General features: G+C 45.4%; 1 protein-coding gene across 1 annotated transcript; it reads left to right on the top strand.

Moving 5' to 3' along the window:
* Positions 1 to 544: 544 nt before the first annotated feature.
* Positions 545 to 6,655, top strand: LOC130487288 (transmembrane protein 45B-like). Its single transcript, XM_056860767.1, has 5 exons — positions 545 to 728; positions 2,147 to 2,359; positions 3,664 to 3,848; positions 5,637 to 5,782; positions 6,526 to 6,655. The coding sequence occupies exons 1-5, from the start codon at positions 545 to 547 to the stop codon at positions 6,653 to 6,655; spliced, it is 858 nt and encodes a 285-aa protein (XP_056716745.1).
* The last annotated feature ends 9,589 nt before the right edge of the window (positions 6,656 to 16,244 follow it).

The raw sequence follows: 16,244 nt of genomic DNA, 5'->3' as shown, positions 1-16,244 counted from the left end.
ATGAGCCCCATGGCGCAGAGTGGTAAGCTGCAGTCCTGCAGTCCAAGCTCTGCTCATGACCTGAGTTCGATCCCGACGGAAGTCGGGTTCAGGTAGCCGGCTCAAGGTTGACTCAGCCTTCCATCCTTCCGAGGTTGGTAAAATGAGTACCCAGCTTGCTGGGGGTAAAGGGAAGATGACTGGGGAAGGCACTGGCAAACCACCCCGTAAGCAAAGTCTGCCTCGTAAACATCGGCAAGTGGCGTCACTCCATGGGTCAGGAATGACCCGGTGCTTGCACAGGGGACCTTTAACTTTTCCCCAGATCCTAGTCCGACACTCTAACCACTACACGGTCTTTCTAAACAACTGCAGTGCTTTTAGTGTGTTTCCAGAGATCATTTTCTCTGTTTCTTTACCCAGTGATTGGGTCTATTGACTTGACTTTGGAAAGGTATGTAGCTCTGCATTCCTTAAGTCTATAAGCCGATGAAAATGTTTGATGATTTTACTTTATTATAATTGTTGTTGTTGTTATTATAAGGCCCAAGTATCCAGTGCAACGATGGCAAGTTTCCTGGGTGATGCCCTTCGGGGCAGCTTCTTCCTGATGTTTGGGCTATGGTGGTCTGTCAAATACCCAATGAAGTACGTGCTTCAAAAACTGAATGCAAATAACCAGGCCAGCCATTGGATCCAGTGCATGGATATCACAGAAGGAACTGCCAAAGCCTTCTTTGCTCTAGGAGGTGAGTTTCCGTGGCATATTCCCCCCTTCATAGGGTTGCCAACTCCAGGTTGGGAAATTCCTGGAGATTTGGGGCAGACCCTGGGAAGGGTGGAGTTGGGGGGCAGAGTTCAGCTGGAATGTAATACCATATTGTCCGCTCTCCAGAGCTGCTATTTCTCTGCCAGTTAGAAATGCATGCTAAATGCAACATGTATGGGAATCTCCCCAGCCTCAGGATGAGGCAGAATGAGGGTTGCCAGCTCCAGGTTAGAAAATACCTGGAGATTATGGGGGCGGAGCCAAGGAGAGTGGGGTTTGGAGAGGGGAGGGACTTCAGTGGGGTATAATGCCATAGAGTTCACCATCCAAAGCAGCCATTTTCTCCAGATCTCTGTCGCCTGGAGATCAAATGTAATAGCAGGAGATCTCCAACCACAACCTGGAGGTTGGCAACTCTAGACAACATCCTATGGCACTCAATTGAAAGCAGAGCTTGTCCACATTTTCAGCTTTGCTGCCAGTGTGGTTTAGTGGTTAGTGTTGGGGTAGGATCTGGAAGACCCAGGTTTGAATCCCCACTCTGCCATGGAAGCTTACTTTTGTCCAGCCATACACTCTCCACCTAACATACCTCACAGAGTTGCTGTGAGGATAAAACAGAGTACGGTGTAAGCCGCTTTAGGTCCCCATTAGGGTTGCCAATCTCCAGGTGGTGGCTGGAGGTATCCTGCTATTACAACTGATCTCCAGGTAACAGAAATCAGTTCCCCTGGAGAAAATGGCCACTTTGGAAGGTGGCCTCTATGGCATTATACCCGAGGTCCCTCCCCTCCTAAATCCCACCCTCCTCAGGCTTCACAACCAAAATCTCCAGGTATTTCCTAACCCAGAGCTGGAAACCCCAGTCCTCAAGGAGGAAAAAGGCAGGGTATAAATGAAGTAAGAAAATACATAAATCAAAAGGCATCTTTCAATGTGCAGTCACGCCCCACAATAAGCTGGCTCATCCTTCATTTGAGAAGTGGCTCGAGGAACTCCAGTGGGGCACCTTTCTTTTTCAAGCAGCTGGGCTTACAATATGAATGCCGTGACAATTCCTTAACGACTGTGCTGGCAAAGCTCTCTCTCACCACTGTTCCTTGTGTCCACTAGTGTTAGGGTTGCCAACCTCCAGGTACTAGCTGGAGATCTCCTGCTATTACAACTGATCTCCAGCTTATCGAGATCAGTTCACCTGGAGAAAATGGCCGCTTTGGCAATTGGACTCTATGGCATTGAAGTCCCTCCCCCCCAAAACCCTACCCTCCTCAGGCTCCACCCAAAAAACCTCCCGGCGAAGAGGGACCTGGCAACCCTAACTAGTGTATGCCTTCCATCTTCATCTTTCTTCCTTTTGTGTTTGTTTCAGACCCTTCTTAAACATTTCCTGTCTTTCAGGGATTCTGGCAGAGCAGTTTGTCCCTAATGGACCCCACCTGTCTCTGTACGATGAAGGGACCCAGAATTGGGTGCAGCTAATGAACTGGCAACATATGACCATGTACTTGTTCTATGGTTTCTCCGGTGTGATGGATGTTCTTTCCTATACGCCACTCAAGCTGCCAGTGGGACTGGATCGCCTCCTGGTGGCTCTGGCATTGTTTACAGAAGGTGAGTAATACATCATGATTCGATCATGATTGGGTAGCCGTGAAAGTTTGTCGATAGCAGTAGAAAAGAGCAAGAGTCCAGTAGCCCCTTAAAGACTAACAAAATTTTTGGTAAAATTTCATGGTCTGCCTAGTAAATGTCGTGATGTGACGTCACCCCCATGGATCAGTAATGACCTGGTGCTTGCACCTTTACCTTTTTTTAAAATAATTTTTTTATTATTTTTCTATAGTGATCAAACAGAGTATTCAACAATCAATATAAGTAAACATCAGAGTATAGATTCTAATTAATAATTGTTGAAAAAACATCCATATAAAGATAATAAAAAATAAAATATAAAAACTTTTCCTACACCTCCCTCAATCTTGTCATTTATTTGTTATCTCCTTTGTTTAAGATTCTAATCCTAGTATTATTACAAACATTTATAAACATTTACTATTTCATTTACCTATTTTAAAACCTTTCCCTTTTGTTTAAGGAAAGGGGGAAGCTTTGATTTCTTGTTCTCTTTCAATTAGTGCCCATGTGTTGAGTGGCACTTCTAAGGTCTATTAGAAATTATGAATGCAGAACTGGAAGGAGGGGGACGGGAAGTATTGAAGAGTTTACCATTACAGCTCTGCAATCCTGATCAGATAAATTCAGCACACAGCAGTGGAGAAACTGTGACTGGGTTCTACAGCCACTAGAGGCCAATTACGGTTTAGCAAAAAAAGGGGGGGATTTATTTTCCAATCTTGTTTCTATCCTAAGCTCCGTCTGTATGTGAAAAGATGTTGCATTTCCCTTATTTACTGACAACATGAACCAGGCAGATATACTTCAGATGATGCTATGCGCATCAACCTGTGCAGTGTTCATCCTGCAGTACCCCAGTGCTGGCAATCATGAGCCAATCTCCGGATACTCCCCGACATTATGTGCTTAAATGCTTTTTGAAGCTCTGAAAGCCACACTGTAAATCGTTCTCAATGATCAGAAGATCCTGATTGGGTTTACACAGACAGAGCATGATATGCTGAATGAGAAACTAGGGAAAGACCAGCCAAATATTATCTTCCACCTTCAGAGCCTGAGAATCACAGTCTAAAAATTGGTCCACCACAATCTAAAAATTGCTTAATATTTCCCCCCACCAAAGCAGATGTATCGAAATTCCCTTTGGCTGCACCTACACAAAGCGGAGGAAAACCTCTGTTTAACATACAGGCGGATTCCCTTGTCCTTATTGATTGAAGAACCCGTCCATTTTGATAATGCTTCTGAATCATCGGCAACTCTGTTTTGGATTTCGGCAGGCTTCCTGTTCTATTTCCATGACTACCAGGGCGCCATATTGACTGAACACCTGTACACTCTGTTGAGCGTTGCTATATTTGGAGCTGCCCTCGGCACCCTGCTGGAAGCATTCCTGAGAGATCACACCCTCCTAGAACTCCTCAGAGCAAGCCTTTTCATTTTGCAAGGATCCTGGTTTTGGCAGGTCAGTAGAAGAAGAAGAAGAGTTGGTTTTTATGTGCTGACTTTCTCTGCCACTTAAGGGAGACTCAAACCAGCTTACAATCACCTTCCCTCCCCCTCCCCACAACAGACACCCTGTGAGGTAGGGGGGGCTGACAGAGCTTGAAAAGTACTGTGATTTGCCCAACGTCACCCTGCTGGATTCGTGTGTAGGAGTGGGGAAACCAACCCAGTTCACCAGATTAGTATCAGGGGAATCAAACCCAGTTCTCCAGATCAGAGTCCACCGCTCCAAACCACCTCTCTTAACCACTACACCACACTGGCTTTACATCTAAGGAAAGTGAAGTAGGAGGAAAGAGAATGAGAGCCCAGAGTCAAGGGACCCTTCAATAAGTCATCTCCACGAGACCAGTTAGTATGCCAGGGGAAATAAACAACTAACTACTCCCATGAGCCCAGCCATGAGGCTGCTCACTGCATCTCTGCATGAGTTGCTGTTTTGGCCATAGCTATAGCCTTCCAATCAGCTTTTGCCAAGAGAGGGAAAATTCTGCTGCTCCTTTCTTGGATGTGGCTGGATTGTATGAAGGGAAAGAGGATGCCCGTGACAAACAGCCAGCATCATGGGTAGGCCCTAGGTGGTCACCTGCCGACCAGTGAGAGCTACCAGGAGTCTGGCGGAATTAACTGAAGGCAGGGTCGCCTCCTTCCCAGCTCCACTGTACCCCTCCCCACCTCCCTCTCCTCTCCCCAGCTTTCCTCTTGCAGTCTGCTGTCGGATTTGATGTATTTGCTGGGGATGTACAAAAACAAAGGACAGGATGGCCCATTGGGAACAATGGGGGAGGCTTGAAGGCCCATTGGCTATAATGGGAGCCAGGAATGCTAATTGACTTGCATGGGCTCCACTGAAATACATTACAGCACAAAAAAAGTTGCAATGAAAATGCGGAATGGATTTTGGATGAAGGTCTCTGGGCCCAGATAGACAATTCTGGGACTGGAATGACAGCCACCAGAGGGGTACAACAACCCCCGGGAGTAGCAGATATATTCTGGGCCTGGAATAAAAGCCCCCCAAATGGAATGACGGCCCCCAGGAGTAGCAGATATGTTCTGGACCTGGAATGACAGGTCTGTGCCTTTTAAAAAGCAGTGAAAAGCTGACACAGAGTTTGGTAGCATCTAGTATTGGGCAAAAACTCAGAAAATCATTTGCAACAGATGCAAATCCAGCAGAGTCATGCCACATGCTTGGCAAGGTAGGGAAATTATTGGGAGCATGGCTGTCAAGCAGCTCAAAATCTGAGCTGAGCTTCTGCTTTCCTTTCTGTTGCAGGTATTTAAGCCTGGGTGTGGTCAGGGGTATGAGACATTTGATGAGAGTCAAAGGACAAGAGCCAAAGGAATCTTGCCCCTTAGCTCATGGCTCACAGCCCATGGCCTGGAGGAAGCTAGCCCAGTAGATCCAGGACATAGCATTTTGTACTTGGGTTTTTCAGTTTGTTTATTTAAATGTGTATTTTGTAAGCAACTTGGGGCCCCACTGCAGGGAAAAGTGGGGTAAAAATGTCCCAATACATTATTTGGGGGTTATATCTTGTAGGAGATTGGGAATTTGGTGTTCCCTTTTTGGAGAGTGCCCAAATTTTGAGAAAATCTCTCCAGACTCTCTGGTTAAACTTTATCCCATTTCTTCTTTTGTTAATTTTAGTTTACAGGGATAGGCACTAGGACTGGCCCGATGTGGTTCCAATAAAGTCCTTGGTAAATGCTGACTGCAGTCTACCTGATTTCTTTCTATCAGATTGGGTTTGTCCTGCATCCACCATGGGGAGGTCCAGGCTGGAGCCAAGCAGATGCTGGAAACAAGAACTTCCTGACCATGTGCTTCTTCTGGCACTATGCAGTTGGTCTACTCGTGATGGCTGTCAATAGTTCCACCAGCCGCTGGTGAGTGATCATCCCCAAGTGAGAAGGGGGGGCACTTCTAGCCAGATGCAAGATCGATGAGAGTGCTTCCTAGGGGAGTACCAAGCCATGATTGGCTAGTGATAGCTGATTGCATAATCATAAAAATGTGAAGTCACAGAAACAAAAATAGTACATTGAGCAAGGTGTAGGGTTGCCAGCCTCAAGGTACTAGCTGGACATCTCCTGCTATTACAACTGATCTCCAGCCGATAGAGATCTGTTCACCTGGAGAAAATGGCCGCTTTGGCCATTGGACTCTATGGCATTGAAGTCCCTTCCCTCCCCAAACCCAGCCCTCCTCAGTCTCCATCCCAAAAACCTCCCACTGGTGGTGAAGAGGGACCTGGCAACCCTAGCAAGGGAGGATGTGTATGAATGTGTGTTAGCTTAAATTGAGATTCTGCTTGGTTTTTGTCAGCATTTTATGGAGATTTTCCATTTTAACAATAACAATTAAAATAATTTTAAAAATTGTGTTTGAGAAGAGTAAGTCTCTTCATTTGGTATAAACTACCTAGAAGAAAAACAATATTCATAATCATTAAATATTATCCTTGTTGACAGATATTTAATCTTTATAAATTCATAGTTCATTTTTCATCCAGGTAAATGAGGAGAAAGTGGGGAAAGAGGAGAGGAAGGGGCTCATTTTGGGGAGTTGTTTTTATTTTTTCTAATGCTAAAAATGTTAACAAAGCTTTATGAATTCTGAATCTCTGCAGCTGCTCTAATGGATGTCCTGTAAATTTGGAAACTATCGATGTGGAACTTGACTTGGGATGTTGCTTAAGAAAGGCTAACCAAACCTTGGAACCTGTCCTTCTACCAGAGAATCTCTCCGAGGAAAAATGAAAAATTAAATGATTCAGAGCGTGCTGTCCCTACTCTTCAAATGTTTGAAAACCACAAGATTTTAGCTGCCATTTTATAGAAAATGTATTCTTTACATGATATGGAAGATCAAGGTCACATGTGAAAGGGGAGTATCTATAACTTCAGTGACTTCTCTCATGTGAACTAGTCTGGTTTTAGACATCTGCATTGGAAAGGTGTCTGCTATGTGAGACCAAATCAGTCGTTCCTGGAAAGGGGCCTTTCAATAACAGCATCTTGATTCTGGAGAGCCCTCCTGAAACACATTCTTAAGGCACTTACTTTATTCTTATTTAGGTGCCAAGTAAGGGATGCCAGCCTCCTGGTGGGACCTGGGGATCCCCTGGAATTACAGCTCATCTCCAAACTACAGAGATCAGTTCTCAAGAAAATAGGTGCATTGGAGGGTGGACTCTATGGCACTGTACCCCACTGAGGTCCCTGTCCCCCCACCCCCCCGGCTCCATCCATTGGATCTGGCAACCCTATGCCATGTCTAAATGCTTTTTTATTTTCCAAGAGTTTTATAGATTGAGTTATGCTTTGCAGATTTATGGAGGAATTATTATTTATGTTCCCATGGTAAAAGAAAGCAAAAACATCTAAGACAAAAAGAAACAAACAAACTAGAAATAAAAGATTAAAAGTAATTTAAAACAGAACCAAGTGTGGGAGCATAGAATATAGGGTGTCATTACTTGTGAAATCATGTAAATATAACAATAAATATCATAGAATCAGAGTTGGAAGGGACCACCAGGGTCATCTAGTCCAATCCCCTGCACAATGCAGGAAATTCACAACTCACTCCCCCCCACCCACACACACACCCCCAGTGACCCCTACTCCACGCCCAGAAGATGGCCAAGATGCCCTCCCTCTCATCATCTGCCTAAGGTCATGGAATTAGCATTGCTGACAGATGGCCATCTAGCCTCTGCTTAAAAACCTCCAGGGAAAGAGAGCTTACCACCTCCCGAGGAAGCCTGTTCCCCTGAGGAACCACTCTAACTGTTAAGAAATTCTTCCTAATGTCTAGTCAGAAACTCTTTTGATTCATAAAGAAGACACATTGTGTAATTTGTATCAAATAATTAACAGCCCAATCATAAACCCTGCCTCACAAGACCTTCGGATGGTGACTAACCTCTACTCTGGTGTATCATGGAGATACATCAGTATATCTAAAAAATATGCTGGCAGCAAGCACAATGCTGGCATTCAAAGATATTAAGCTGGGTGCCTTGGGTTGAAGTCTAACCAAAACTATTTCCACTGAGCTGAGGGCCAAGGAACATCACAACTACCTAATGGTGATTTAATTTATATTCTTAATTTATCAGATATTCTTCTCTTTCAGTTGTTGTACTTGTTTTATGCTTCCAGCTGTTTCATTTGGCATTGTGTCTGTTCTTAATTTTGGTTTTGTCATGAGGCTTCTTGAGGGCTTTAAGTTGAAAAGTATCCTAGACAGCTTTAGGGGAGAGGCACAAGCAGGTATGCCATTGGCCCTCCCTGCAGGTAAGGAAGGTATCAGCACAAGCACTATCTGATCTTGTTACCTGGAATGGGGTATACCTGTAGGGTCTCTAACATTTGGAGTGTCCCCCTTATGTGTCAGGTCCAAACATTTCCACTTGTGGGCAAATCTGTATTAAGAGATCACTCTCTGGTGTATACCTGTGTCCCAGTCTGAGTAACGCTTCTTTATGGGGATAGGGAGATTCCCAGAAATAATCAGGCGGAAAATCAACCAAAATGCAAAACCTTCACTGGGAAAAATTAGTCAGTAGAAACAGCAAGAGGCACACTTAGAACATATTCGGGGGGGGGGGAACAAAAGTCGTTTGGAGGTGGCGTGACCCCACGCCAGCGTAAGTGCCCTCTTATCATTGTATAAGGGGCACTTACGCTGGCACAGGGGCATTTCCGTCAGCGCACAGCCTCTCCGGGAACTAAATCCCAGAAGAGAATGGTGGCACCAGCATTGGGGAGGGGTGCAGTGGCGGACCTACATTTTTGGGGCTCTGAAGCTTGAACTGTTATAGGGCCCCCTTCGCAACCAGCAACAACAGGGCAACATCCAACAAGGTCCAAAGGGCTTTGCTGCCCTTGCAAGGACCTCGAGGCCCAAATGGCAGAGAACAGGGTGGTGGGGTGGAGTCCTTGAAAATGGGCCATACAGTGATGAAATAAAACTATAGAACTATTAAGCCGTGCACCAGCGAAGGATTTGAGGATCTAGATGCCAAAATGTAGGCTATGAATAGATTCTGGTGAGCTCAGAGAGTCCTTACAGCTGGGGGTTCGGGCTCTGCAAGCCCCCCAGAAAATTTTGAAATTTGACCAATTACAGGGACATTTTGAGGCCATATGAAATGGGTATTAGAGCTCATTCTAAGGTCAATATTAAGTACTTCAACCCATTGGCTTATGATTCTATCACTAAAAAACTCCATCGATTTTGTTGAGAAATTCACTCATTAAAAAAAAAAGTTGCTTCAGGGGCCCCTTCCAGGATTAGGGGCCCTGAAGCTTAAGCTTCATTAGTTTCACAGTAGATCCGCCTCTGGAGGGATGGTCCCGGAGCATTCCATGGGGCAGAGCTCACTTTGGGCAGTTTCTTAACCTCTTCCAGCCCGAAAACGCTCCTCGTTGCTGTGGTGGGGCTACAACACCATTTTTGGTGTCACAGCCCTGCTGTTTTCAATGGGGGCCTTTTTCCTATTTTCGCCTTTTTTATTCCCGGCCACAGCGTGGATGCAACCCTCCCCTCCAGGAATGGGCTGCCCAAATCAAACAGGTGCACATACACACAAACAGAAATACAGTGATAAATAAAACAAGGCTACCTAGTACTTCCTAGGAATTCATGAAAGGGGGCAGTAAGATAGGGATAGAGAAAACATACAAACCTGATCTGTCTAGGGTGGAGGTCCAGGATAGTCCAGAGGAAAGGAGGCGAAGGACTCAGTAACACTACATATTAGGCAATCCCAGGCAACAATCTAGGCACGGAGTGAAAAGAAGTAAAAATGGAGCAGAGACGGAGGCCAACTTGAAGTCACCTTGAAGGGTCCTGTGGAAAGTCACAAAGGCAGTAGGTGGGGGGGGATGATGAAGAAGAGTTGGTTTTTATAAGCCAATTTTCTCTACCACTTAAGGAAGAATCAAACCAGCTTACAATCACCTTCCCTTCCCCTCCCCACAACAGATGCCCTGTGAGGTGGGTGGGGCTGAGAGAGTTCTAAGAGAGCTGTGACTAGCCCAAGGACACCCAGCTGGCTTCATGTGTAAGAGTGGGGAAACCAATCCAGTTCACCAGATTAGTATCCGCCGCTCATGTGGAGGAGTAGGGAATCAACCTCAGTTCTCCAGGTTAGAATCCACATCTCCAAACCACCGCTCTTAACCACTACACCATGCTGGCTCTCCTGGGACCTTGCCAGCAAAGTTATGTGGGAACTGAGGTAACTTTTATACATACTGAAGTTCCTGCTATTAGGGTGCTTTATCCCTTCTTGACTAGGATTGGACCTGGGAGGGGGGGCTGGATTTAATTGGGCAGTTTGGATTTAACTGCCAGGTGGAGAAATTATGAGCAGCCTAATTGTGCTTGCCCCAACGTGAGAAACATGAGTGTCGAAATGACGGTTCGCATGATTGCTTTAGAGGACAAAGGACGGGAAGTGATGGACGGCTGTGTCCAGGGAGGTTGATATGGTCTGTGATAAAGGAGAATACCTAACGAATCCTTCCGTACATTAGGCTATTATTAATACTAACTGATGAAACATTGCTGGAATTTTAAGTGGGGAGATGGCTGATATGATTGCCATCCAAGAGGCTCTTTTCCATACAATGGGTTGCTTTTCTGTTGACATACAAGAAGTGCCTTCAGGCTACTGGAATTTTACTGGAACCTCATCTCCACCACTACACGTATCTTCCCCTTCCTGGAGGAGACCAAACTTAGCAGTGTTCTCACAGTGTGCTTGGGGGGGTTCCCGTGTTTTTAGGGGTCTGTTTTCTGGGCATCAATCTGGCCCTATAAGACAAGTCATGATAATTGCAGGGGTGAAAAAGCAAAGTGGGTCTGTAGGGTAGATGTGCCCTAGATAGTGCATGAAGAGAGAAGTGGATCTTGGAGAATGCCCTCAACTTGTTGATCAAGCTGCTTGAGATCGAAGTCATATTGCCAAGAAGACAGCTGAGAACACTGAGTGAGCTTGAGAAACAGAATGGCAGAGTTTTTTTGAGGGTGGGGGTGTCTGAATTTCATGAATGCATGGCAAAAATGAGAGGGGACTAGGGTTGCAAAATGCTCAGTTATCGCGGGCAATTGATCACCAATTAACAGGGCTGCTCACCGACCCTCAGCTGGCTGACGGGTGGAAGCAGGCCAACTGAAGGGGGGGGGCAATTTGCGTGTGGTGCGATGACGTCCCTTCCGGGTTTACCCCGGAAGCTCCGGCATCACGACACGATGCTCCAGCACTCTCCCCCAAAACTCTGTGGTTTCCATAGAGTTGATGGAGGAATGTGCTAGAGCGTCCCACACAATGCTGGCAAAAGTACAAAATGACACCCCCCATATATTATATACTTTCCCCCCCTTTATACATGCATATCTAATCAACGTGAAGGTGTTGCCCATGGTGCACTGGCTTTAACCCTGCTCTGGCAAATTCGAGAGGAACACTCATGCCAGTCCATTACAGCAAAGTCTGGTAGTAGCTTAAATACTTACATTTCTTGAGACAGAAGCATCTGACAACGCAGGCCCCAACCCATGACAGCTTCTGCCATAATCTGTTAGATTCACACCACCCTAAATAAACTTTAAAAAGTAACAGTAGTCCCCTGTGCAAGCACCAGGTCATTCCTGACCCATGGGGTGACGTCACATCCCGATGTTTCCTAGGCAGACTTTGTTTTACGGGGTGGTTTGCCAGTGCCTTCCCCAGTCATCTTCCCTTTACCCCCAGCAAGCTGAGTACTCATTTTATGGACCCCAGAAGGATGGAAGGCTGAGTCAACCTTGAGCCGGCTACCTGAACCCAGCTTCCCTCACGATCGAACTCAGATCGTGAGCAGAGCTTTTGACTGCAGTACTGCAGCTCTTACCACTCTGCGCCACGTGGCTCCCTAACTAGACTTACACCCTTCCAACTCCATTGAAGCCAGTGGGATGAGAAGGGTGTAACTCCACTTCAGGGTAGCACTGGTAATCCTCCTCTGCCTGGTGGTTTTTTGACATACCAAATGTCTGGAATGAGTTTCTGGGGCTCAGGTCTGCCGGTCTTACAGGTTCAGGTCACTCTAAAAAAACAAAAACTTTGTAAGAGATTTAAACGGTTTCTTGAATTCTACTGCAGACCTTTGAACTGCAAAGGGAAAAGACTGTAGTAATTTGGCCCTGACCAGCAACTGAAGAATGTTAAAGCTGACCTATTAAAGCACAAACCAATAATTCATTTGCTTCATTTAACCCCTGCATTTCTCCCCTATGAGGACCCAAAGCAGCTGACATCATTCTCCTCTCCTCTGTTTTATCCTCATAACAACCCTGTAGATTAGTAGGGTTGCCAAGTTCCTCTTTGCCACTGGCAGGAGGTGTTTGGGGTAGAGCCTGAGGAGGGCGGGGTTTGGGGAGGGGAGGGACTTCAATGACATAGAGTCCAGTTGCCAAGGTGGCCATGTCCTCCAGGTGAACTGATCTCTATTGGCTGGAGATCAGTTGTAATAGCAGGAGGTCTCCTGCTAGTACCTGGAGAGGAACCTGGAGGTTGGCAACCCTATAGATTAGGCTGAGTGTGACTGGCCCAAGGTCACCCAGCAAGCTTTCACTGCACAGAGGGGATTTGAACCAGAGTCTTCTGCCTCCTAGTCCAACACTCTAACCACTACACCACACTGGCAATAGCCCCATTCCTTAAGACCCCCCCCCCAATATCTGTTATGCACAATGATCATAAAGGTAATATTTGCTTTTTGTGCTTGCATTTTCTTGGCATAGATTTGACTGTAGAGACAGTCCCTATTTATTAATTGTCTTGGAACCTGCCTTTCCCTTTAGGCAGGTTCCCATACCACATGCAGACAGACTCCAGGGAAATCCATTAAGACAGAACATCCTGCGAAGTTTTATAAGTACGCATACAAAATAGTGTTGCCTACAATAAAAGATCCAAGAGTCAGCAGAAAGCCCTCCAAAACAGCACTGCCATGCAAGTTCACCTAAACGTAGGGTTGTCAGGTTCCCCCCCCCCTCCAGCAGGAGATTTTTGGGGTGGGGATCACATGAACCTTCCGATTTACTTCCAGTTTACTTCCGGAAGCACTGCAGTACAACAGAACGATTTACCACTCGAACCCCCATTTGAGTGGTAAATTGTCTTGTCACGCTGCAGCTTTCTGGAAGTAAACCTAAAGTAACGGGATCGCGTTGCTTGCGGCTGTGCGTTCCCACGATCCTTGCTGTCAGCCTGCAGATGGATTTGTGGACAATTGCCCACCACTCCAAGCCACCTGGCAACCCTACCTACAGAGATATTCACGTGGCAGTCTATCCTCCAAAAGCGGAGGCGCCACCACCTAGAAAACCCTATGAAAGGCTGCAAATGACCGAGCCTAATAGGAAGGTCAGAGAGCAAAAGAGATGAACCTGCTATAGAGAAAGGGCAGAGGCAGAGAGGCAGTCAGAGTGGTGTAGTGGTTAAGAGTGGTGGTTTGGAGTGGTGGACTCTGATCTGGAGAACTGGGTTTGATTCCCCACTCCTCCACATTAGCGGCGGAGGCTAATCTGGTGAACTGGATTTGTTTCCCCACTCCTGCACATGAAGCCAGCTGGGTGACCTTGGGCTAGTCACATAATGTGCCACTGCCCCTACTCTCGATCTGGGCTGGCAAGGCATGGACTGGCCTGACGAAGTGACATTTATGTTACATCCAGTCCTCATAACAATCGAGTTCGATACCCCTGCAGTAGATGATAAAAAAGAAGTATGCTTTTATATCTTGTTAGGAACCATGGAGAAATGGAATCTGGGCTTTAATTTTGAATGTTTTCTTTGAGCTAGGTTACAATCTGCCCTGACCTCTCTGGATTCAACAAGATAAACATCTTGTTTGGTTCACAGCACATTCTTTCTTGTCTGTACAGCATCTATACAATTAATCAAACTCTCCTGGAGTGGAGGTTAAAGATGCTTATCTGGGTGATTGAAACTGCTGTACATCATCCAACTGCTAACTAGAAAGAATAACTCCACGGCTAACTATCATAAGGACTTGAATGGGTTGGTTTAGCACAAATGATATTCCGGCACAGGTCACCTTTGGCCCATTATCAAGGACTGCACTTTGCATTTCCTAGTGGATTAGGAAACTGCTTTGCATATACTTTCTTTTTTTATATATTTATTAAAATAACTTTCAAAAGAAGAAGAAGGCTGTTTTTTACATGCCAACTTTCTCTACCACTTAAGGAAGAATCAAACCGGCTTAATATCACTTTGCCTTCCCCTCCCTACAACAGACACCCTTTGAGGTAGGTGGGGCTGAGAGAGTTCTAAGAGAGCTGTGACTAGCCCAAGGTCACCCAGCTGGCTTCATGTGGAGGAGTGGGGAAACCAACCTGGTTCCCCAGATTAGCCTCCGCCACTCATGTGCAGGAGTGGGGAATCAAACCGGAAAGTGAAATTATAACAGGAGATGAAGAGAGGGCAGAACTGCTCAATTCCTACTTTTCCTCAGTCTTTTCTTGTGAGGGAAACAGTGCTCAACATGGCATAAACAGAATACATGATGAGGGAAGGGAGTTGCAGCAGAGGACTGGCATTGGGGTAGTACATAAACCCCTAGTTTCTTTAAATGTAACAAGGTCCTCAGGGCCAGAAGAATTGCATCCAAGGGTACTTAAAGAACTTGCAGGTGTAATTTCTGAGACTCTGTTTATTATTTTTGAGAATTCTTGGAGAACAGGTGAGGTGCCAGACGACTGGAGGCGGGCAAATGAGTTTTTTCGAAGGGGTTTTGGGAATCCGAATATATTCAGCTTTTATACCTTATGGGAAATTTGGGGGGGGGGGTTGAGTAGAGGCACAATAGTTGCAGCACAGCTGCTGGTGCCTCTCCTAAGATGAACCCCCAAGTTTGGTTAAGATTGGGTCAGGGGGTCCAATTTTATAGGCCCCCAAAGAAGGTGCCCCCATTCATCCTTCATTGTTTCCAATTGGGGGGAGCCTCTTTTCTTCCTGGGAAAAAGCAAAGAGGCATGCCTGTGAGCAACCACAGGTCAATGCCCCCCACATCAAGAACCAACACAAGCCCAACAGAACCAACCCAGAACCCAGGAATCCAGCAGAACTACAAGCCAAAAATACCCAGAAAATATTGATAAGGTATTTTTTGCATATATTTTGGCTCTGTTTCAGCTGAATGCACACCCCTAGAAATAAGAACATAAGAAAAGCCATGCTGGATCAGACCAAGGCCCATCAAGTGCAGCAGTCTGTTCACACAGTGGCCAACCAGGGGCCTCTAGGAAGCCCACAAACAAGATGACTGCAGCAGCATTATCCTGCCTGTGTTCCACAGCACCTAATATATTCGGCATGTTCCTCTGATCCTGGAGAGAATAGGTATGCATCATGACTAGTATCCATTAGCCATGAATACCCCTCTCCTCCATGAACATGTCCACTCCCCTCTTAAAGCCTTCCAAGTTGGCAGCCATGACCACATCCTGGGGCAGGGAGTTCCACAATTTAACTATGCTTTGTGTGAAGAAATACTTCCTTTTATCAGTTTTGAATCTCTTACCCTCCATGATCATAGATAAATTGAAATATCTTTTAAGCCAGTTGCTACTTCTCCCACACCAGAACTTTACTGGGAACCTCAAGAAGTTAAATATGAACTAAATAATATATCATCAGTGAAAGCAGAATATGCCATAACTTGCGCCAGACATATTGGGAAAGTGGAGAGAGACTAAGCAAAATATTAGCATATCATTTAAGACATCAAAATAATAAGAACTATATTCCTTTGATCAAAGATGAGAAGAATATAATACATACTGCATCTGGTGAAACAAATTACTGTTCTATAAGTATTATTCTGAATTGTATAGTAATGAATGAACAGAAATAGATTTGGAAACATTTTCCGCTCACTTTGATCTTCCATGTTTAGATATTATTCAGCAACAGATTCTTGCTGAACCTTTATGCATGGACGACATAAAGGCAGTGATAATGAATATGAATAATGGCAAATCTCCAGGACCAGATGGGTTGCCTATTGAATATCTTTGCAGATTACTTGATTCCAAAACTTTATCAATTGTATAATGAGATTTTTGAATCTGGCTCATTGCCACAATGATTCCTACACCAGGCAAAGACCATACTCAGTGTGCAAATGTTCGATCTATTTCTAGTAAAAATGGAGAAGAAGAAGAAGAAGAAGAAGAAGAAGAAGAAGAAGAAGAAGAAGAGTTGGTTTTTATATGCCAACTTTCTCTACCACTTAAGGAAGAATCAAACCGGCTTACAATCAC

This window comes from Euleptes europaea, chromosome 14 (genome assembly GCF_029931775.1).
Source record: "Euleptes europaea isolate rEulEur1 chromosome 14, rEulEur1.hap1, whole genome shotgun sequence".
NCBI lineage: Eukaryota > Metazoa > Chordata > Lepidosauria > Squamata > Sphaerodactylidae > Euleptes > Euleptes europaea.
The sequence above is the reverse complement of the archived record's forward strand: the minus strand, read 5'-3'. Positions and strand labels throughout refer to the sequence as shown.